Here is a 23461-nt window from a genome sequence, read left to right as displayed (position 1 = left end):
AGAACTCACCTACCAGTGCAGGAGATGTAAGAGGATGCGGGTTTGATCCCTGGGTTGAGAAGATTCCCTGGAGGAGGGCATGGCAACCTACTCCAGTATTCTTGCCTGGGAAATCCCATAGACAGAGGAGCCTGGTGGGCTACAGTCCATAGGGCTGCAAAGTCAGTCACCCCTGAAGCGACTTAAGCATGCACACATGATCTCCATTTATTTCCCAATAGGAGCTCCTTGCCCTTCTCAGGTGTATCTTATACTTCCCCACTAAGACCATCACTCAACTGATTCTCTCTGCTTGGAATAACTTTTCCTCCCATCTTCTTAGAAAACTTCTCTGCTCTTCCAGCCTCACACCAAATGCAATCTGCCTTGAAGGTCATCTCCCACACTAGTTAGCTCCCTAAAGCTCTTCTGGATCTGCTTTTAAGGCATGAAGTCCTTTCTGCTACTCCTGGCTATTTCAGCAAAGGTCCTAGGGACCTAACCAGGGGCAAGGTCCTTGAAGGTGGAGGTGCCCCATAGCTGTTGCCTAGAGCTGCTAAGTGCAGACCAAGTGTGTCTGCCTGAGTGTGGGCTCCCTGAGCTCCTGGGGGCTGTCTTCCCAGGCTCCTGTGGTTATACGACTTATGTTCTCCCAAACCTATGTGGCATTGTTTTGAAAGTGGGAAACAGAATTCACCATTTAGAAACTGATTTTAGAGACTTCCCCCGTGGCCCAGTAGTTAAGACGCCACACTCCCGCTACAGGGGGCGCAGGTTCAATCCCTGGTTGGGGAACTAAGATCCTACATGCCACCTGGCAAAAAAATAAACAAATAAATAAATTGATTTTTAACTTTAAGTAGAAAGGTCATTGCCAGTCACTGATAGGTCATTTAATCTAAATCTCTTATCCATGTTGCCACCTCTGCCAGTTCTGTTGATCCATCTTCACTCTTCATTTATCTGTCTGTCTGTCTTCAGCTCTCTGTCTATCAATTGCTAAATTCTCTCCACAGTGCAGCCCCTTGATTGGGGGGGGTCACATTTTTATCAGATTACCTGCAAATATTGCCCAACACTGTTTTCTTACCCTGCTGAACTGGGTCCCTATTTCGCCCTTACTCCTGCTTTGTGCTCCAGCCAAAGTATACTCTGCTTTTCTGGAAAAATCCCTGTTTTCTAGGGCTGCGGGTAACAAAGTCTGACAAACATGGTGGCTTAAACAGTAGAAATTTATAGCCTCACAGTTCTGGATGCCTGAAACCTGAGATGAAGGTGTTGCCCGGGTCATGCTCCCTCTAAAGGCACTAGGGCGAGATCTGCTGTGTATGTATCTCCTGGCTTCTGGGTGTTTGCTGGGTGTCTTGGGCATTCCTTGTAGACGCATCACCTGAGTCGCTGTCTTTATGTTCACATGGCATTCTGAGTGTGCGTATGTGTGCATCTGTGTGTCCAAATTTCCCCTGTTATAAGAACATAGATGTATTAGATTAGAGCCTATCCTAGCAACTTCATCTTTCGTTTTTACTGAAGTATAATTGATTGACAGTATGAATGATCTCATCTTAACTTGATTATCTGCAAAGATACTGTTTCCAAATAAGGTCACCTTCTAAAGTGGTGGAGTTATCTTTTGTGGGAGCGCAAATCAACCCATAACAATCTCCCATTTGCTATGCTTCGCCCAAGCTGCCCCCACCATTTGCGATGCCCTCCCCCTACGTTTTTGCCTAGAGACCAGCTTTCCCACCTTCTCTCTTCCTCTCACGTGGAATCACAGTCCCACTAAACTCCCACAGCTCTGGGTGGGTACTTCTCTCTTGACACTTACTAGAGTGGATTCTATATTACAATCGTTTAGGATCCCAGTTGACTTTAAACTTCTTTTTCTTTTTTTTTGCTCCTGGAAGATTGATGCTCAGGTGTTTGCAAAAATGATTGCTAGGTAAGCTTAGGAAGGTGTAGCCTTCACATTCTTGGCACTGGATTTTAGGCTTCTCTAGGGTACTAATTGGGTTTTACTCATAAAGACAGCTGAGCGCCCCAAAATTGATGCATTTGAATTGTGGTACTAGAGAAACCTCTTGAGAGTCACTTGAACTGCAAGGAGATCAAACCAATCTATCCTAAAGGAAATCAACCCCGAATATTCATTGGAGGGACTGATGCTGAAGCTGGAGCTCCGATACTTTGGCCACTGATGGGAAGAACTGACTCATTGGATTAGACCCTGATGCTGGGAAAGATTGAGAGCAGGAGGAGAAGGGGGTGGCAAAGGATGAGATGGTTGGATGGCATCACCAACTCAGTGGACATGAATTTGAGCGAACTCTGGGAGATCATGAAGGATAGGGAAGCCTGGTGTGCTACAGTCCATGGGGTCTCAAAAAGTCAGACACGACTTAGAGACTGAACAACATTTTGGTATTTCTGTTCCCAACTCTAGACATAGGGCCCATGAGCACAGGAGGCCCTCAACAGGTGTCAGCAATTTGGAGATTTGGGGGACAGTGAAAGCAGGGGTTTGAGTCTGCATTTGCTGTTGTCTGTCATTGCAAAGTGCTGATGCTTTGTGACCTGTATGGCATCTTTCTCAATATGGATCCTTGGCTAGACCATGGCACTTCCACTGCCCAAAATAAACGAGTCTTTTTCTTTGTGTGTCTCTGTGTGTATGATGCTTCCCTTAAATTGAAAAGAGTAAGCCCCAAGAAAAGTTAAGAACTGTTGCTCTATACAGATGCCTGGTGGGACCTGTCTCATCTTCTTTCCACTTTTCCCTTTATCATTATTTTCAATACCTTCATCATCATCACCAGTCATAGGAATTTCAAGTCAGCAAAGCAACTCATAGGCTTATATCTTTTAATTGTTAGGGCTATAAATTTGGAATGTGCTAGTTACCCGATCCTATTAACCAGACTCTGCTCTAAGATAATCCGCTTAAAATTGATAACACAGTCAGAGATTGGGACTTTATTGATTGTATTTCCTGCTAGACTCAGGCCTTTGCCTTTTGCTTATCAAAGCCTAAACGAAATGGCCTTGACCCTGAGGAAAGTCAGGCACCTGGGGGTGGCAGACAGACCTGAGGACTTGGGTTCTAAAAGAGGCACGTGAGCAAGTCAGAGGAAGGAGGCGTTGATGTTAAGATAGTTCTTTTTCTTTCCTTACCTCACAGAGTTATTTTAACGTTAACACAGTCATTTAAAGTTTTGGGAAAAGAAACGCTTGGAAATGCCAAGATACTATAGTAGAACTGCAAAATAATGTGGCATATTGTTATACAGATTCACACATACACACATGAGTTATATCACACAGTTCTAAAAAGTAAGTTTTATATTATCTAAAATGCGGGTCTATCAGGTAAGAAATAGGGATAGTTGTTCTTCCTTCCTTGGTTTCAGTATAGCAGTGGGGTTAATATAGCACAATTCAATATAGCACAAGAGCTGGAATGAGAAAGCCTAGATTCAAGATGGTGCTGCATCTTATTCACAGGACCACTTGGCATCAGTTACTGAGAATCTTCATTCTTCCTCATCCACAGACTAGGGATCATAACAGTTCTCCCCTCATAGAATACAGTATAGGTTAGATGAGGAAGTCCATGCACAGTACTTTGCTCGTTGCCTTGGCATATGTAAATGCTTATAAATATTAATTGTTAGGTTTTAAAAAATGATCTTACTGAGAAACGAAAAAATATATTCATGAATAGTTCCACTGTAGTGTATGCATTTAAAATAGTTCCAGGAAACAGAAGAAGAAATATCACACAGAAACTCACAATTAGGAATTCCCTGGTGATCCACTGGTTAGCGCTCCATGCTTCCACTGCTGGAAGCAAGGGTTTGATCCCCTGGGCCAGGGACTTAAGATCCTGCATGCTATGGGGCATGACCAAAAAAGCAGAAAGTTATCACTAACTGCCGGATGACTTACATGGACACTGAGATTTGAGCTGGTTATTGAAGAATTAATTGGAATTAGATGGGGAAATAAGTTAGAAGATAAACATTCAGGATATCACAGTACCATGGAAGTAAGGACCGAAGCTAAGATCTGTAAGATATGGTCAACTTAGAGTTTATCTAACCCAGAGACTGTGAATAGGGGAATAGTGGGTCACAAGACCACAATATTTGGCTGGAAATAGGGTGTGGCAAGATCAGTAAGGTAGCCTAAGCCATTTGGGGTTCATGCAAAGGCACTTTCAATCATTGTTGGTCGCTGAACAGGGTGGTAGATTGGTAAATATGAGGTTTTAGCCACATAATTTGACAATGACATGTTAGATAGATTAATTTGTATTACGAAGCTCCAAAACAGTGGCCTTGAAATGGAAATTGGGATTGAGGAAGCCTAAACTAATACTTGTTAATCATCTAATGCATTTCATGTGCCAGACTCTGACCTGATCCTTTTTTTTTTAAATCACAACACTGCCTGCAAGATAGATAATGATATTTACAGTTTACAGAAAGGGAAACTGAGGCTCTGAGAATTTAGGTAATTTACTTAAGGTTTTAAGGTCACACACAGCTGATGGGTAGTAGAACAGGAATTTGATAGCCATTCAGTCTGTCTCCAGGTCTTTCTGCCATGCTTTGCTGAAGTGGGGAATCTAGTAAAAGGATGTGTAAATAAGATCCGGCAAAATAAATATTGAAACTTGATGTCTAATGAGATACAGGGATAAGATGATACAGGCAAGAAGTGAGGATGACTCCAGTAGTTTGTGCCTAGATAATTGTAAGCGTGGTAGTGATTTTAAAGAATCAGCCTATTAGGAAGGGAGATTGTTTGCAATGCGTGCATGTGGGCTAATTCACTTCAGTCATGCCCAATTCTTTGCGACCCCATGGACTATAGTCCACCAGACTTCTCTGTCCATGACATTCTCCAGGCAAGGATACAGGAGTGGGTTGCCATGCCCTTCTCCAGGGGATCTTCCAGATCCAGGGATCAAACCCAAGTCTCTTATGTTCCTGCATTGGCAGGCGGGTTCTTTACCACGAGCCCACCTAGGAAGCCCCGTTTGGGATAGAAATTATAGAAATGTTGGGTTTGTGGTTATGATGCACAGTGATGGAAATGCCAAGTGGCCAACTGGCATTATGAGAATGAAATTTACATGAAAGTTTGTGGCTAGAGTTAAAGTGTTAGAAGTCACACCCCTAGGTTTGCACATTAATAATGGGTTTTATAAGGACATGGAGAGAGAGAGAGAGAGAGAGAGAGAGAGAGAGAGAGAGAGAGAGAAGATGGTTAGAGCAGTATTCCTACACTTTAATGGCCTGAGGATTTTGTTAAAATACTGGGGAGGCGGGTGGGATACATTGGGAGATTGAGATTGACATATATACACTACTATGGATAAAATGGGTAACTAATGAAAACCCACTCTATAGCACAGGGTACTCTACTCAATGGTCTGCAGTGAATTTAAATGGGAAGGAAATCTAAAAAAGAGAAGACGCATGTATCACTGATTCATTTTGCTGTGTAGCAGAAACTAACACAACATCGTAGACTATACTCCACAACTATACTCCAATAAAAGTTAATGTAAGGAATACAGATTTTGATTTACTAGGTTTGGGGTCAGAGCTTGAAAGTCCTCATTTCTAGCACACTCTCAGGTGAAGCTGCCCCTGCTGGTCAGAGAACCACACTTTGAGTAGTCAGGGGTGAGAGGACTGATCCTTGAGAAGCTACCATAGGTACAGGTGAAGGAAAAGAATCCAGCTGAAAGAAGGGGGACAGAAGGGTAGAAAGATGACATAGTATCCTGAGTGTCATGGGGGATGTGGGATGGTCAAGGTGAAGAGTAATGGGGAAAATCTAGTTAAGGAGTAACCATTGGTGAACTTCAAGAGGTCTGTTTCTGTGAGGGAATAGAACTTGGATAACAGGAATTTAATCATTAATGACCCGTGAGATTGTGGAATTGCAATTGGAATTGAATCATGAAAAATGTTGGTACCCAAGGGCTTCCTTAGTGACTTTGATCCCTGGATTTGGAAGATTCCCTGGAGGAGAGTGTGGCAACCCAGTCTAGTATTTTTGCCTGGAGAATCCCATGGACAGAGGAGCCTGGCGGGCTACGGCCCATAGGGTCGCAAAGAGTTGGACATGACTGAAATGACTTAGCAAGCATGCAGGAATGAACCAAGGAAACGGGATGATAGCCAATGGTATGTAAAGTGAAGGACATTGATCCATAATTTACTAGATGAGAGTCTGGGAATGTGGGCACACTTGGATTTGGTACATGAACACATACCAAAAGATAAAGATGACCATAGGTAGATTTCTGCAGAAAGGAGAATAGAACAGGATTTATGGAAGATGCTGCAGAGAGAGGAAATAATTGAAGAAGGAAGTTGGAGATAGGATTGAAGACACCAGTTTAAAAAAAAAAAAAAGAAAGAAAATACATTTTCCTCTAATATAGAAAGAAAGGGCTCTGGTCAGGGTGGTGCAGCAAGCTTTTTAGTGTGCCTCCTCTGCTTCAGAAACAGAAAAATATGAGAACACATAACTGGGCCTGAAAGCAAGATAAATAACCTGATGGATCATAAATAGTACAGAAATAAAAGGTTGATGAGCAGGGCTACCTTCATTCTCAGGCTGGGCTCCAAGAAGGAGGCAACAAGTATTTTTACTTTTGTTGGAGGCAGAAAGTAAGGACAGGAATTTAGCTCTTGAGGGTTCTGCATGGCCATATATACTACAGACTGTTGGGGAATCATGAGCTGGGGACAAGCTTCCACGCTGATGAAAAGAGCCTGAAAAAACAGTGTTGTCAGTCCCTATATGAGAGTACAGCTAGGAGGAATGTCTGAGCCTCAGGAGGTAGGGGAGAAGGATTAAGACGCAACTGTGAGATGATGAACTGACTTAGGCCGCTCAACTAGCTGAAGCCTGTTCTCCTACATCCCACTGCAAAATCAGTATGGAAGGGAGCAACTATTCAACATGAGGGAAAATAAAGTTATATTATCACCTCATACCAGTCACAAAAGAAGTTACACATTCAGGTTGAACATTTGAAGTAGAATTTTTTGTTTTCAGCAAATTTTTTATTTTAAAATGGTATTACCCTTTAGGGGCCCCAGGCCATCATTATAGGATGGGTTTGGAACTGAATTTCTAAGAGCCTTGGTGGAGGCAAAAATAGCAACAACAAAAACATGAGACAGTGGTGACTAAGCACAAAAGAGAAAGAGATTTAAAAAAAAAAACCCTTCCTACACAAAATCAGCTACAATCCAAAATTATGAACTTTGTAAAAAAAAATAACAGATAACAATAGGATATTTGTTATCCTGATTCTACTCAACAATGTTCTGGAGATTCTACCAATTCAATAAGACAACAAAAGAAATGTAAGAATAGTGGAAAGATGCATGGCCTCCCTTTTGTGAGTGATATGATCATCCTCCATAGAGTATCAAAAGGTATTTATAAAGCTAGAATGAACTAGGAGTTCAGCAATGTTACTAATAAAATATCAATAAGCACAAATTAATATAGTCCCTAAACACCATTAGAAACTTTAATTGAAAAAAAAAATCGCATTTACAATAGCAACAATAAAATGAAACAAAATAAAAGGCAAAAGATAAGCAATTCTTCTGGAAAATACAAGACAGTATTAAGAGCATAAAATGGAATGAGTAAATGGAGCATATATCTTGTTCATAAATAGGAAGAAGCGATAAATGAAGATGCTGAAGATCCCCCAAGTTTATAGATGAAATACACTCCCAATAAAAATCCCAGCAGGATTTTTGATAGTGCTTACTTGATAAGCTTAATCTATAATTTATATGAGAGAATGAAAAACAAAGAATCACCAAGGTATTTTTTTTTTTAAAGAAGATAAAGATTGAGGAGACTTGGTCTCATATACGCTATGAGTTGGACATGACTGAGCGACTTCACTTTCCCTTTTCACTTTCATGCATTGGAGAAGGAAATGGCAACCCACTCCAGTGTTCTTGCCTGGAGAATCCCAGGGACGGGGGAGCCTGGTGGGCTGCTGTCTATGGGGTCGCACAGAGTCGGACAAGACTGAAGCAACTTAGCAGCAGCAGCAGCAGCTCTCATATACAAAAAGACTTATTATAAAGTTAAACTAATTAAGACAGGGGAAACAAATAGGCCAAAAGTATAATAGTGGTTTTTTTTAAAACTCAGAAAACATATATGTATATGTATGCAGATACACAGATAAACAGAGATATGTGACTATGTGTATATTTTTGATATGTCATTGCAAATCAATATGAAAGGGAGAATTTATTCAGTAAAATCACTTGAGGAAAAATATTGGCATCTCATACCAGGCACACAATAAATTATGAATTCTGGTTGAAATTTAGAAGGTTTTTTAGGTAAGGTTTTATCTTGAAATACTTTTAGATATACAGAAATGTTGCAACAAGGATGCAGGGAATTCTCTTATACAGTTCACTCAGTTTTCTTTATTGTAATCATCCACTTCAAATCACCATGATACATTTGTCACAACTAAGAAGCCAACTTCAACATATTACTATTAACTAAACTGAATACTTCATTCTGATTTCACCAGTTTTTTCTCAATTGTCTGTTTTCTGTTTCAGAACCGCATCCAGAATACTGTATTGCATTTAGTTATCATCCCTATTATCCCTTGTGTCTCAGTAGGTAAAGAATCTGCCTGCAACGCAGGAGACCTGAGTTCAATCCTTGGGTTGGGAAGATCCCCTGGAGAAGGGAATGGTAACCACTCCAATATTCTTGCCCGGAATCTCATCGACAGAGGAGTCTGGTGGCCTGCAGTCCATGGGGTCACAGAGAGTCAGACACGACTGAGCGACTAACACTGTCACTTCCAAATATATAAATTATTTGGAATTCTTCTCTAAGAGAAATTGCTGCTGCTGCTGCTAAGTTGCTTCAGGCATGTCCAACTCTGTGTGACCCCATAGATGGCAGCCCACCAGGCTCCCTGGTCCCTGGGATTCTCCAGGCAAGAACACTGGAGTGGGTTGCCATTTCCTTCTCCAATACATGAAAGTGAAAAGTGAAAGTGAAGTCACTCAGTTGTGTCCAACTCTTAGCGACCCCATGGACTGCAGCCCACCAGGCTCCTCCGTCCATGGGATTTTCCAGGCAAAATGTACTGGTGTGGGGTGCCATTGCCTTCTCTGAGAGAAATTGCTAAATGTAGTATTTTTAGAGGAAAGGAGTACATCCTTTTGATAAGGGGGAAAAAATCTTAAGATATAGCTTATAAATAATGTTAATGGAAAGATTAATACATTTGATGACCTTAGTTTTTTTTGAATGGATATAAGAGCATATACAAAATTAAAAGATCAACCATAGACTGAGAGAACATAATTCCAAAACATGTAGTCAACAAAGAATTTGCATGCAGAATAAATAACAGGCTCCCACAAATAAAAAGGATAAGACAAACTCATATATAATGTATATATGTATGTGTAGATGTATAGTATGTGTGTATACATTATGTATTACTCTATAATATTATTGGACTTCCAAGGTGGCTCAGTGTTAAAGAATCCACCTGCCAGTACAGGAGCCATAGGAGACTCAGGTTCAATCCCTGGGTCGGGAAGATCCCCTGGAAAAGGAAATGGCAACCCACTCCAGTATTCTTGCCTGGGAAATCCCATGGACAGGGGAGCCTGGTGAGCTACAGTCCACGGGGTCGCAAAGAGTCCGACATGACTGAGTGATCACACACATACTATTATTATATAGGCAATATATATCCACACACACACACACACACATAAGGTATATAATACACACACACAACACAATGAAGGAAGCATAGGAGGAGACAGTTCCTAAACCAGGAAACTCCAGTTGAGATGACGGAAACCTCAGCAGTAATTAGGAAATGCAGCTATAGGAAGGTAAAACCTACCACACATCAGCGAATATCAGATATGGAGATATGAGATAAGAAGTTCATTCATTTAGTGATCACAGAAATGAGTTGGTACCATCACTTTAGAGAGACATTTAGCAATACAGTGAAGGATTTCTATACATGATAGAGATACCCTCTAAAGCCCTTCTTCTCAAACATTTTTTTGTGTGTGTGCATAGAAGTCACCCGAAGAGCTTGTTAAAATGAAGATGTTGATGTCCTGGAGTCTCAAAGCCTCCATTTCTGCTAAACTCCCAGCTGATGCTGAAACTGGTTCACATGCCCAGCCCTTGAGTAAAAGCCTCTAGAGCAGAGGTCAACAAACCTGGCCCCTATCTGTTTTTGCCAGTGACGTTTTAATTGGAACACGTCTGTTTGTTTCTGTGTTGTCTATGGCGGCTTTTGGACTGCAATGGCAGGATTTAGTAGCAGCAAAAGACAACTGTATGATGTATAGAAATCCTAAAATAGTATTCATTATCTGGCCCTTCACAGGGAAAGTTTGCCAACTACTGCTCTAGAGAAACTCTCCCATGCGCATGGAAAGAGACTCATGTAATAATATTTATTGCACCTTTTTTTTGGAATTATGACAGAATGGAAATAAATGTCAGTTGGTAGAACCGGCAAAAAATTTGTAGCATGTTCACATGCTGAATTCCATTAGTTACAATTAATGAATAAGAATTACATGTTTAAATATGGATAAATCTAGAAGACATCCCTTGTTTTAAGAAGTAAACTTGGGCAGTTTTCTTAACAGATATATACCTCTGCAGCCAGATTATTAAAAGATGCCTGGAAATGAGCCTCATCTATCTCAGGGCAGTGGTTACCTCTGGTGAGGGAGTAGATGAGGAACAGGATGATGGATGGATTCATACAGGCTGATAGCAATAGGTGTAATGTGATCTATCTCTCTCAAAAATTTGAAAAGAATATATCAAAGTGTAATAAATTGTTAATATTCAGTGGTGGGTATCCAGTTCTGATCATCTCTATACTTTTCCTATTTCAGATATTCCAAACATTTGAAAAGAATGAAAAGAATCAAAAAGGGGGAAATGTGCTGAGTATAAAGTATTGGGGGACTTCCCTGGTGGTCCAGTGGTTAAGAATTCACCTGCCAAAGCAGGGGATGTGGGTTGGATCCCTGATCTGGGAACTAAGATCCCACATGCCTTGGGGCAACAAGCCTGCAGGCCAAACCTAGAGAGAAGCCACTCCCTGCTACCCCCACTCCCACCTCACATGCCAAAAGAAAAAGGAAAAAATAAAGGCAAGTATTTGAAATGCAGGGAGGGAGATGAAAACAAAGAAAGGCTATTCATACCTGAGGTTCTCGCTCCTCTCAGTTAAGCAAGAGATGTTCCCGTATGATAAATTATCCCTTATATGGTTAATTTTGAGAATGGAAAACACGTTTTGCCAGGTGACTAATTTTATTCCATGGCTTATGAAGTATTTTGATTCTAAAAGGTCACTTCACCAGTGTCCTGGAGTGGAAGGAACTTCGCTTTCTCTGGGACTCACATTTCACTTCTTTGAGCCAAGCTCAGCTTATTGGTGGGACAATAGTGATGCCAAGGGCAAAGCCCCCAGGCATATTCTCCTCCTTTTGAGTTTGAGCTTTGCAGTATTCCTCCAGGGAGAGTCAGGAGAGCCTTCAAGATTCCTTCAGGGAAGTGCCTTTTGCTTTTGTCTGAGAATCTCAGTGTTCTTCACCCTTTTATCTCACCCAGGCATGGATGCCCTCCCACTGTGACTTCCCCTGGCACGATTCCCTGAGCTAATTCACATTTCGGTTACATTCAGCCACAACCCCCTCTCTTAGAGCATCTGCACACAGCTGGAACCAGACTTTGCACGTGGGCCAGGGCGGTCTCATCATTGATTTTCCCAGCAGTATTGAGGCAACTTTACAGGAAGAGGTGCTGTGTGCTGAAGTTGGGGATCTCAGTTCACTACTCTTAGCCATGAAATATACAAGAGGGACATTTCAGTTCCAAGTACATTTCAGTATGCTAAAGAAGCCTTTGCAGCTTGTTGCTGCAGGGATGTGGGAATACTTTGGGTCAGATCATACCCCATGAAATTTAACAGCTGCATTAAAAAGTCTTGCTAGCTGGCCCTTGACAACCTTTGGTCAAGTGCCTTGTATGTGCCAAGCAAAGTGGAAGCATAGCCAACTGATAATGCAAATACTCCAATACCCTCTTCTTCCCCAAAAGCAGCATTGTATGTAGTCGTTAGAATATTTTCTTTCTGGGAGCTCAATTTCTGAACCCAGTGCCCTCTTACCCATTGAACTCCTGAACTAGCTCCTCTTTCTGAGATAAGTTTGTCCTGATGGAGATTTCCAGCCACTTCTTTATCATTTTTAACCATAACCAGTGAAAAGTACAAATGTTAATTGCTCAGCTGTGTCCGACTCTTTGGGACATCATGGACTGTAGCCCACTAGTCTCCTCTGTCCATGGAATGCTACAAGCAGGAATACTGGAGTGGGTAGCCATTCCCTTCTCCAGGGGATCTTCCTGACCCAGTTCTCTGTCCTGCATCGCAGGCAGATTCTTTACCATCTGAACCACCAGGGAAGCCCAGCTATACCTAGAGGGAGCATATATTTGGTTATCATAGGGACAGTCAGTGAGGCTCCCTGACATGGCATTCCTGGTCCTTAACGCACAGCCTATTACCTAGTGCTGGCTTTACATTTATTATAAAGTTCTAAACTCAAATGCTAGGACAAAGCATTCAGGGATTATAAATAAATGATGGGACCAGGTGGAGGTAATAGGGAGTGGTGGGGTATATGGCAAATTGGAGAACACACACCCTGTGTAAACAAAGCGGCCACTGCTTTCCTCTAGCTGATGACCATTTTGCCGAAAGGCTGGCCCAGCACTGACAGAACTCCTGGATGTTCAAGGGAATCTAGAAATAGGGACCTTTTAAATGTGAAATCCCCCAGCTTTTAGATGTTGCAAGCTGATTCAAAAATTTTGTTTAATTATGCTAAAAAGAGATACAACATAAAGCCACAGATGGCCCATAGGTTAGGTTTGCAACCTCAGAATAACAGAGAAAATGATCTGAGTGATTTAAGCAAGTTAGTTTGTGGCCAGCAAGTCTAGCCCTTTGGGTCTCACCTCCCTGGCTCAGTGCCACCAGCTTTTTGTTGAATCTGATGGCAGGAGAGGAAAGACCTTAGACTGAGAAAAGCAACAGCCACATCAAGAGGCAAAGATGAAGAACCACGTAGCCAGAGTCACATCCTGGGACCCCTAGGCTCTTTGATGACCGTCTTCCCATGACCTTCCAGAGGCTACCGCAAAGGCCGCAAATGAAGCAGGCGGCATTATGAGGGACACTTTCTTTACCATGATGTGCCCTTTCCTGTCACTTTTGCTCACATAGTGACCCAAGGAGAGGGTGCCGGGGAGAGAGTTCTTCTGGGCTCCATACCTCCCAGGAGGGTTCTGACTTTACACCCTTGCTCTAGGTGTGACTGCGTTCTGAATAATTGCTCTTCCCTCCAAATTCACGATTTTCTTTCATCAGGCTTACTTTGCATCCTTCTTGAGTGGAACTCCCGGAAGTAACACAGAATGAAGGGGTCAGTGTCTGGACAGGGCTTGGGATTCTTTACTTGGAAGGTCCCAAGACAAACAAAGTGGTAGGTGTGGCTGGCTACAGAAGTTCAGAAGATGGTTCAGAAGATGAGGCGGCCTGGGCATCAGCTGGCACGAGGATGTTCAGTTCTCTGACTAGGGAAGCCATTAGTGAGGAAAGAACACTCCAGCCCTCCAGCCAGGCCTTGCAGAAGGAGCCAGAGGCAAAGCCCTGCTTTCCCTGGAGAATGTCCCCATCACTGCGGCCTTGACCTCCATTTCTGCCTCCTTTTCCCAAATATCGATTTGCAACAAATAGAAGCCATATTGCAAAGTAGTTAATGACAAGGGGTTTAAGGTTATAAAGACCTTGTTCAGTATCAGACTCTGCCACAAAGTGAACTTGGGTTTTTTTTTTTTTTTCTTTTTAATGTATATTACTGAGCCTCAGTTTCCCTACATGTAACCCTGGGATTCTCCAGGCAAGAACACTGGAGTGGGATGCCATTTCCTTCTCCAATGCATGAAAGTGAAAAGTGAAAGTGAAGTTGCTCAGTCGTGTCCGACTCTTAGCGACCCCATGGACTGCAGCCCACCAGGCTCCTCCATCCATGGATTTTCCAGGCAAGAGTACTGGAGTGGGGTACCATTGCCTTCTCCGAGATTTAATAATATCAACTTTTAAAAGGTATTGGAGGGACTTCCCTGGTGGTCTAGTGGTTAGGACTCTGAGCTTTCACTGCCAGATTTCACTGGGTCTAATCCGTGGTTGGGGAACTAAGATCTTGCAAGCCACATGGTGTGGCCAAAATAAATAAATAAATAAATAGATAAAAGATATTGTTGTTGCTGTTGTCGTTCAGTCGCTGAGTCGTGTCTGACTCTTTGTGACTCATGAACTGCAGCATGCCAGGCTTCCCTGTCCTTCACTGTCTCCTGGAGTTTGCTCAAACTCACATCCATTGGGTCGGTGATGCCAACCAACCATCTCATCCTCTGTCGCCCCATTCTCCTGCCCTCAATCTTTCCCAGCATCAGGGTCTTTTCCAATGAGTTGGCTCTCCTGCATTGCAGGCAGATTCTTTACTGTCTGAGCCACCAAGATACTGGAGATGCTGAATTACCTGTAAGCAGTGCCTGACGCTATCACTAAGTTATATAGATCTTTGGATTCCAGTGTGATCAGTGATGTATTGAATGGTAGGATTGTTACAGACAGGTATTACCTGAGGCTCCCTTCATGTCTTCCCACCCCTTGAGGAACCACACAGAGGCTGTGACTAGAATGCCTCATGCCTGGGGTGAGGCACCCATCAGGCTCCCCACCCTGACATCTGTCCTGGGACCCTCCTGTTCTCACTGTCTCTCTGGACAAGCGTCTGCATTGCTCTGTGCATCTGATTCCCTGTAGTTAAGCCATCCATGACCTCAGTGCCAGAACGCCTGTGTATTTCAACCTCCTCCTTCTCCCAGCCAAGGGTATGTAAGTTCTAAGCATTCCCGTGACATAGCAACGTGAAGATGATGAATGAATATATTTCAAAAGAAAATGTTGGAGAATTATCCAGTAGAGCTCTGCTTGGTATTGGGCCTTTTAGCAAGGCTATAACCCAAACCCACCTTATGGAGTTTGGGAATAAAATTACCATGTCGGATAACAAAAGGAAGAAGCAGGGACAGAAGGGGAAGCCTTGAGAATCCAATTGGATGAAGAGCATGTAGGCAGAAGATGCGAGGCGGTTCTCACCGGCAGGTGTTTGGAAGGCTGCTAGCACTGAACTCCCCAGGCTAGAGCATAAGAATGGAGCTGGGATGAACCAGAGAGCATGAGATGAATGGGATCTACAAGACTGTCAGAAAAACAGAGAAGTGTGAAGGTCTAGGTGTAGGCCATCTTTTGTGTTGTGCAACCGAAGCAGCCAGCCCTGGTCTTGCTGCAGTGAATATTAAAGAACTTGCCACTGAGGATGCAACCTGCTTTCGGCCCCAGGGGATTGGCTCAGGAAGCTTTCATCCAATTGTCTGGGTGCTCAGCACTCCCGAGCCACTTCCTTTACAGTTTCCCTCCCTTCCCCAAAACAACCCCAGAGTCTCTGGTCGCATCTCAGGAAAACACACACCTAGACAGTCCCCGAAGACCAGGCTTTGTTCTGAACTACAGAGGGCCTACGAGAAACTTTGTGCTGGATGACTCTGGGGAACACTGTCTACAGATGGAGGAAAAGGTTAGACGTGGGGGTCCGTGGGCCACGGGTGGATGAGGCTTTCTTCAGAGGTGTGTCTGCCCACTATGGCCTTCCCTCCACCCTTCTGTCTCTTTCCCAGTCTGTGTCCATGGTGGTCCTGGTCTCCCCTGCCTCACCCCCACCTCCCACAGCGTATGCCTTTTCCTTCCTGCTCTCGGGTTGTTCTGAGTGAAAGGGGGAACAATGGAAGATTTTGGATCTGTGCCTCTTATGCTATCAGGCTTCAGCATTTAGAATCTTGGAAAGGCTCCACCTGGGAAAGAGTTCCAGAGAAAACAAACTTCAGATCCTGGCTCATATGGGAGAAGGCTCATGTTCACGGAGGCAGCTTCAGGGACCTTGGCAAAGGCTTAGGCAGGCTTGGCCCCTGCCTTTAATGGATCTGACATGGAATCTTCCAGGGCCTGCGATGCTGCGTGGCTTCTAAGGGAGATTTCACTCTCAAGCTATAATGACACCTCTTTCATAGAAGAGTTGTCAGGTCTCTAAGGGGACCAGCAATTTTTGTTGTTCTGACTGTTGTGCCCTGAGACGGCCAAACTCCCCATCTCTTCTGCTCTTCATTCCCCTTTGCCAAGTTGTTTCCCTCTTGGAGAGCAGCTGAACTTCTTTTATAGGGGGCATGGGCCCAAAAGGGGGCCTCAAGACCTGCAGGATCATCCCTCAAGTCATAGGAGTCATCCTTCCATCCCCAGAAATGACATCCAGAAAAGCAGTGGTGGGCACAAGTTCAGGGTTCCCCGGCCCAAGAAGAGGGATGGGAGCAAGCGTGGTAGGGAAAGGTTGGACAGAGTTTATGGCGATTCCCTCGAGCAGTTCTTTCATATCACCGCAGGATACTCAGAAGACCATGTATCTAGATTTTATGCCTAAAGTAAGGCAGGTGCCCCTACAGTTAAGGCAGTGTGAGCACAGGAGCTGGGAACACCTGGATTTCTGTTTCTGGCCTTGTGTGCTTAAGAAAACCACTTCCCCTTGACTTTGCACTTGGGGCTCCATACTGACCACTAATTTCCCCATGTCTGCCTCTTCTGCCAGGGGTCTTTTCAAACATAGACAATCATGGGATATTAAACTTGAAGGACAATAGAGATCATCTAGTCCCATCAACTCACTATATATATGAGGAACCTGAGGTCCAGAGTGGGGAAGTGTCTTACCCAAGGTCACATGGTGAGTTACCTCCTTTGACATGTTTGTATGCAGTACAGACTCCCCTCCACCCCTCACCAATTTTGATTCTTAAGATCTTAAGACCTCATGATGTCTTCATAGGTCCCTGAGGACTGGGGGATGACTAGGTGCCTGATGTAGGTTGGTACTAAAATTCCTTAGGTGAGGGGGATTTTCCAGGCCAGGATACTTCATAGGGCCTAGATGAGGAATCTGGGAGAAAGGAGAGAGGGACTATGGCTTGGAGAGAAGCAAGGATGTCAGAGACCCTCTAGGCAGACTGCCCAGACCCATGAGAACCCTTGTCCTGGGTTAGGGCAGTGATGTTATCACACAAACATCTCACGTTGAGACTGAATCTCCCTCTAAACACGGCGTCATCAGCGAGGAACTTTTCCTCTGTCTCCACAATCTGACCCCAATGCCCACAGAAGGAGGGCACCCAGCATCCAAGATGACTCAACTCTGTTTTCATTGTAATATGTCCTGAGAATGAGGAGGGGAAAGTCTCAGTGCAACCAACCCAATCTCTCCCCCTCACCTCCAACTGCCATCACACCCTCCACATAGCTGCACACAGCTTTCCTAAAAAGATAGGCTTACTCCTGCCTTGTCTGCACGTGCAGCTAAACAAACACACGCCCATTACAGACGTTATTTTATAGACATGATTTTAATGTGAGATTGAAAAACCTCCTTCTGGACATTTGATCAATATTACCCACATGTCTGGATATCCAAACTCCGTCCATGGCAGTGTGGGCCAGAGACGAGCTGAGCCAGCATGGAAATCCTCCTTGCCTGAGGCTGCCCATGGCTTGGTCATCACCAGTGCCAGCCCTCCAAGGTTTTTCCATCCCCTGTAAGACTTGGAGGGCTTCCCAGGTGGCGCTAGTGGTAAAGAACCTGCCTGCCAATGCAGGAGACATAAGAGACACGGGTTCAATCCCCGGGTTGGGAAGATCCCCTGGAGGAGGGCATGGCAACCCACTCCAGTACTCTTGCTTGGAGAATCTCATGGACAGGGGAGCCTAGTGAGCTATAGTCCATGGGATCGTAAAGAGTTGGACACAACTGAAGCGACTGAGCACATAAGATGGAATTATGGGGAGGTGGAGTGATCAGCCATCATTTCACTGAATGGGTGAAATGGGAGGACAAAGTGAACAAGAACGTGTTTCTAGTCTTGGAAGTACAGCACCCCCAGCCTGGTGCAGTCAAAGGTGGTCCACATCGTGCCAACTAGGATTAGAAATAGCTCACTAGAATCCCTTAAGAATGTCTGGAGGGCATTCTCTCTGACCCCTTTGCTCCCCAGGGACCCTGGTGATTATGCCCTCTCCCCACTTCCCTCCCAGGCTCATCATCAGGGCCTCCTCCTACTTAGATGAGGTTGCTCCTCCTCTTCCAGAACAATCCAAGGCCATGCCCCCAAATGTTTTGCTCCCATCCCTTCCTCAGTTCAGTGGAGGCCGCAGCAAAAGTGGAGTGTTTCCAGTTTCTCTGACCATGCTTGGTTTTAAGTTAATCCCCTCCTCCTATCCTTCCCTTTTGCTGAAAATTCGTTTGGCTGTTCCCAGTATATCTGTATCCGTATCTCCAGTTGTCCCCTGTCCCCCCCAACATGCCCCGACCCCGTCCCCACCTTTCGAGCTCCCATCTCTTTCCCCTTCTAGTTTTGATCTTCTTTGGGGGTTTTGGTTTTTACTTTATTTTGCTTTTTTCTGTTTTTCTGTTTTTTTGTTTTTGTTTTTTATAGGTTTCAGAGAAATTATGTTGAATCCAATAAGCCTTCCCGGACATTCCAAGCCTCTTAACCATGGCATCTATGTTGAGGATGTCAATGTCTATTTCAGCAAAGGACGTCATGGCTTTTAAAGACTCCTTTTAAGCCTCCCTGTTTTGATGTCTCCTTGGTAGGCTGGGCCCTCTGAGAGGTTGGAAGCTCTAGGCATTGTTCCGTTTGGAGCCGGGGATGCTAACTAGAAACCACTCGAGCCATCGGTGCCCCCTGCATCCTTTATCGCCACCAAGACGGGTGTGTCCCCGCCCCCCATCCACCACTGGCAGGGTTGCCCTTCCCCTCCAGTCATCACTGTGCTCCTTTTTTTTCTGGCCTCCAAGGCAGCTCCTGCCATCATCTTTAGAGCCAATAAAGAGAATTAAAAACCTGTGCACCAGGAACCATCTTTTAAACATACTAGCCAGTCTCTTGCTTTCCAAAAACAACCCAACCACCACGAGAAAGCCTGATGAAGTCCAGCCGTGCTCCGGCCTCGCTTTCTCTGCCTGGAAGTGTGGGGTCTCCCTGGCTCTCCTTAGGACACCAGGCCACCCTCTTAGTGACCTCGTCGCCCTGCAGCCTCCCGTGGGGAAGAACATCTAAGGAGAGGTGGAGACGGCGCGGTGAGAGGAGGGGGAGCCAGGCCCACATGTTGGCACCAGATTAGGTCTCAGAGGAAAGAATGGACACCAATCATTTTCTATATATATACATATATATATATATATTTTTTTTTTTCGGTGGAGAAAACCATGTCTTTTTGGGGACACACTTTCCCCCTACTTCCTCTTCTCTCTGCAACGGCTCAGTGAGTGGTATTAGAAAACCCCTTGGAGAAGAGGATTTCTCCAGGGCTCCTTCTTGGCCCCTAGACCTACAGTTCCCACGAGCTCTGGCTGCAGGAGGTCTTGCCCGAGAACCAGGCATCCTGCTAGGACCACAAGGGACCACAAGGGACCCAGGGACCAAGGCCCTTCCTGCTGGCCCGTGATTCCGGCATTGGCTCTCTTCCCCCACTTTTACTTGTTCTTGACTCTGAGAACTTTCGGCACCCAATGGAATCACCATTTCAAGGCCAAGATGAACTGAAGGGGAAAAGACGTAAAAATTGGCCTCCTCCAGCCCCTCTCATGGCACCAATGGAAGTGTCATCCTGTCCTCTGGTCAATATATGTGTTTACTTTGCTTGCTTTGACTCATGCCTTACTCCATGGCCACCCTCTCCCAAAGAGGAGGGATTTGTTCCCCCATTTTCACCTTGATCCACAGCGGCGGGGAGAGTGGAGGGAATGCCTTTACCCCAGCTTCCATAGGAAAAGTATAGGTGTAGGGCCTGGAAGTCCCCTAGATTTGCTGCCCTATTGGCTTAGTAGATGTCGGGGGCGTGGCTTACTTCCTCCCACCCCTGGTACTTCCACTGTGGGGGCTCAGCACAGGCTGCCCCCTTGAGGGTGGAGCACAGAAGAGGAAAGGGCCAACCATGGGGAGCTTGTAGGACAAAACGGTGGTGGTTTTAACCCACTAAGTTTGGGAGTGAGGATGCACAGAGATAGATAGCAGATTCTCTGCCTTGGGAGATTTCCCTGGGGGTTAGGATTCCCTCTTAGGGTTTTTGGTCCTGAGTCCTGTGGATGGGGGTTCTTCAGGTCAGGTTCCCAGCCTGGTTCTGGAGACGCCTTCTGTGGGTTTTAAAAATACAGAGCTTTCCAAGTTCTTGCCCAGTATCTGGGGTGGCCTCCCGGGCACCTGAATGTCCAGAGTATCACACGGGGGTTCACGTTGTCTCCAGGACCTCAAAGGATGTGTTTAGTCAGCCCGTCCCAGCTCCCCACCACCCCACTCCCCACCACTTCATGTCTGGCCATTCCCTACTGTGTCCTGCCAACTCTTTGGGCCAGGGCCTCTTTCTGAGTGTGGCTTTAAGGAGTAAGCTTGAGGATGATGTTTTTTGATTATTGTAATTCATTACCTCATTTCCAGCCTCCCAGGCTTCATCCATCCCAGCATCTTTTATTCTGCCATTTTCCCTCATCTTGTGCTATGACCATGGGGCGTTATGTTTCCACAGAGACTTATAGGAGTGTTCAGTGTATAGTTTCTTAATAAACACTTTATTTTCTAATGAAATGACTGAATCAGACCTCTTATTTGGCATTTTTTGCAAAGAATATTAAAGACATTTCAGGCTACCCCTGTTTTTTTTTTTTTTTTAATTCCTCCCTATTTTACTCTTTTAAAGAAATTTCTTAGTGAAGTCCTATTTGCAAAGGATTTTACAATCTGCTCCATTGGTTGCTTTCACTGAGACCTCTCCAGATACACTCTAAGCCCATACAATGAAGTGTTTCCTCAATCTTACTGAGAAGGCATTAGAGGCACAGAGAAGTTGATTGGTTCACCCAGAGTCACACAGCACAAGAGGCAGAAGCAAAATTCAAACCAGACTCCACCAAATACAACTCAGGTAACTGAGACCCTCGCCTCCTTGGTGGCAGGGGACTCTTCTGTTGTCTGAGCAGCCAAGACCTTTGGAGATTCTTTCTTCAGAACTGAAGTATAAGGGGCTCTGGAGTGGGGTCAAGGGATCCTTTATCTTTGGGGCACCAGCAAGCCAGTGTGATTTTTCCCTTGGTTGGAGTGGTTTTATAGCTCCCTTATGAATCTTGGGGAAGAGACCCTGCCCAGAGAAAGATGGGGCTCTGAGTTTGTAGGTCAACCTGCCGATTACTCAGAGACACCCCCACCCCTCCCCACACACGGCACGTACATAGTCAGGTGGACCAAGCTCCATGGCAGGTCCCATGTAGGCTACCAGAGAAAGGGAGGAAGCGAGTCCTGGGGTCCTACTGAGACTGAAACACTTAGATGAGCCGGGTATGTCTGTCTGCCCTTGGTTCCTGAGCCCTGACACAGCTAGAAGTGTTGAAATGCCTCCTGAGGAGGAAGTGGAAACCCATTCCAGTATTCTTGCCTGGAAAATCCCATGGACGGAAGAGAGGAGCCTAGCGTGCTAGCCCACGGTGGTCACAAAAAAGTCAGACATGCCTTAGCAGCTAAATGATAACAACAACAACTCACAAAATGCAAGTCATTATTTCAGTGTACGGGTTTTAGTTGTGATGTATTGGATTTTCTTGAGTCAAGATTTGCTTAGCAGTTCCAAGGTAGAATTCAGGGATTGAAGGTACATATACACACATACAGCCAGTGTCTAGCACTTGAAAAAATATATATGCCTGTATTTTTTTCAACTGGTAGATACTGGTCTAGGTCTTAGGGAAGCACAGACATCATCTAGTCCTAAAAAGCACATAATTAAGCTTGAGGGACAGGCCTAGAAAAGCTGATCATTATAATGACAGTATCAGTAAGTTTTGGTGAAATCAAACAAGAGGCACACAGATTTAATTTTGCTTAAGAGGAACAACAGAAATACCACAGGCAATAATTAGGGTTTTAAGCTGGACTTTGAAAGAATAAGGATTTTATAGAATTTGTGAGGAAGTAAGGGTCTAGAAGATCCCCTGGAGAAAGGAACAGCTACTTGCTCCAGTATTCTTGCCTGGAGAATTCCATGAACAGAGGAGCCTGGTGGGCTACAGTCCATGGGGTCTCAAAGAGTTGGACACGACTGAGCAACTGAGCATGAGTGCAGCTTACAGTATCTTCCTTTTAGGAGGAGAGGACTTTGTATGTAGGAGGTTTGGAGCAACAGAGGAGGTTGGGGGCTGGGGAAGGGCTCCTGGGAGGGTTTGGACCCCTCCCTGGGTCTCAGTAGGCTTTGTTGGGGCTTCTTACTTAGGAAGTAAAGATGCAGGCAAATTGGGTGGGCGAGCTCAAGGTGGAAGTCCAACAGGGATGGATCAGGCGAGGTCGGTGCTTTTCTACTTATCCTTACTCACTATTGGAGTCTAGTTCTGTTTGAGCCCCCACCCCTCACCTCACCCCAAATGGAGGCTCCTTTTCTATAGAGTGGCCTGAACAGGGGGTTTGCCCCAGCTTTGCATTCTCCTGTTCTCAAGAGTTCTAGAGTTGGACCAGGGATGCCCCAAGGATTGAGACCATCTTTGGGACCATCAGGCTGCATGGATTCCAGGGGCAATTTCATTATTTAGGGCTTCCTTGGTGACTCAGATGGTAAAGAACATGCCTGCAGTGCAGGAGACCCAGGTTTGATCTCTCAGTTGGGAAGATCCCCTGGAGGAGAAAATGGCAACTCACTACAGTATTCTTGCCTGGAGAATCCCATGGACAGAGGAGCCTGGTGGGCTACAGTTCATGGGGGTCACAGAGTTGGACACAACTGAGCAACTAACACTTTCACTTAGAAATATTTAAGCTTTGTTTTATCCGGATGCATAAAGCCTGCCAATGCATGGGAGAAAAAATGATGAGTAGAAACAGGCCCTGGGAAGATGGGAAAGAAAACCACCCATCCTCGGGAGGAAGGGCCAGCATCACCCACGTGGAGGGAGAGTGCAGCAAGAGGAGGAAGAAGAGATGAGGGTTTAGGGGTTTGGGGGGCAGGGAGTGAGAGAAGCCTTGTCTGGGGGCCTCTATTTTGCCTCTAAAGTATAAGGCGAGGCCTTGGGGTGCAAGTGGGAACATCGAAGAGCACCAAGAAGGCTTCAATCAGAAGAGACCATGGCAGATGGCAGGGAAGCGTGAGAAAATTCCCAGGAGGCATGAGGACTGGCTGAAG

At 44.9% G+C, this 23461-nt stretch overlaps 1 protein-coding gene across 13 annotated transcripts in view; it reads left to right on the top strand.

Moving 5' to 3' along the window:
• The window catches only part of NTRK3 (neurotrophic receptor tyrosine kinase 3), a 421771-nt gene that overhangs the window by 298808 nt on the left and 99502 nt on the right, over window positions 1–23461 (top strand). For 2 of the 13 annotated variants that reach the window (XM_061394353.1, XM_061394352.1), the window contains 2 exons: window positions 16842–16976; window positions 18736–20886. The exons of 10 other annotated variants lie outside the window; for them this stretch is intronic. In XM_061394353.1, the coding sequence (XP_061250337.1) occupies window positions 16842–16976; window positions 18736–18854 (254 nt within the window). In that variant the 3' untranslated portion in view covers window positions 18855–20886. Of the gene's footprint in view, window positions 1–16841; window positions 16977–18735; window positions 20887–23461 lie in introns of those variants that run through there. One more of the 13 variants, XM_061394354.1, reaches the window with a different exon arrangement.

This window comes from Bos javanicus, chromosome 21, assembly GCF_032452875.1.
Source record: "Bos javanicus breed banteng chromosome 21, ARS-OSU_banteng_1.0, whole genome shotgun sequence".
In the NCBI taxonomy this organism is placed as follows: Eukaryota; Metazoa; Chordata; class Mammalia; order Artiodactyla; family Bovidae; genus Bos; species Bos javanicus.
Note: the sequence above shows the minus strand (reverse complement) of the source record. Positions and strands in the feature narration are given on the sequence as shown.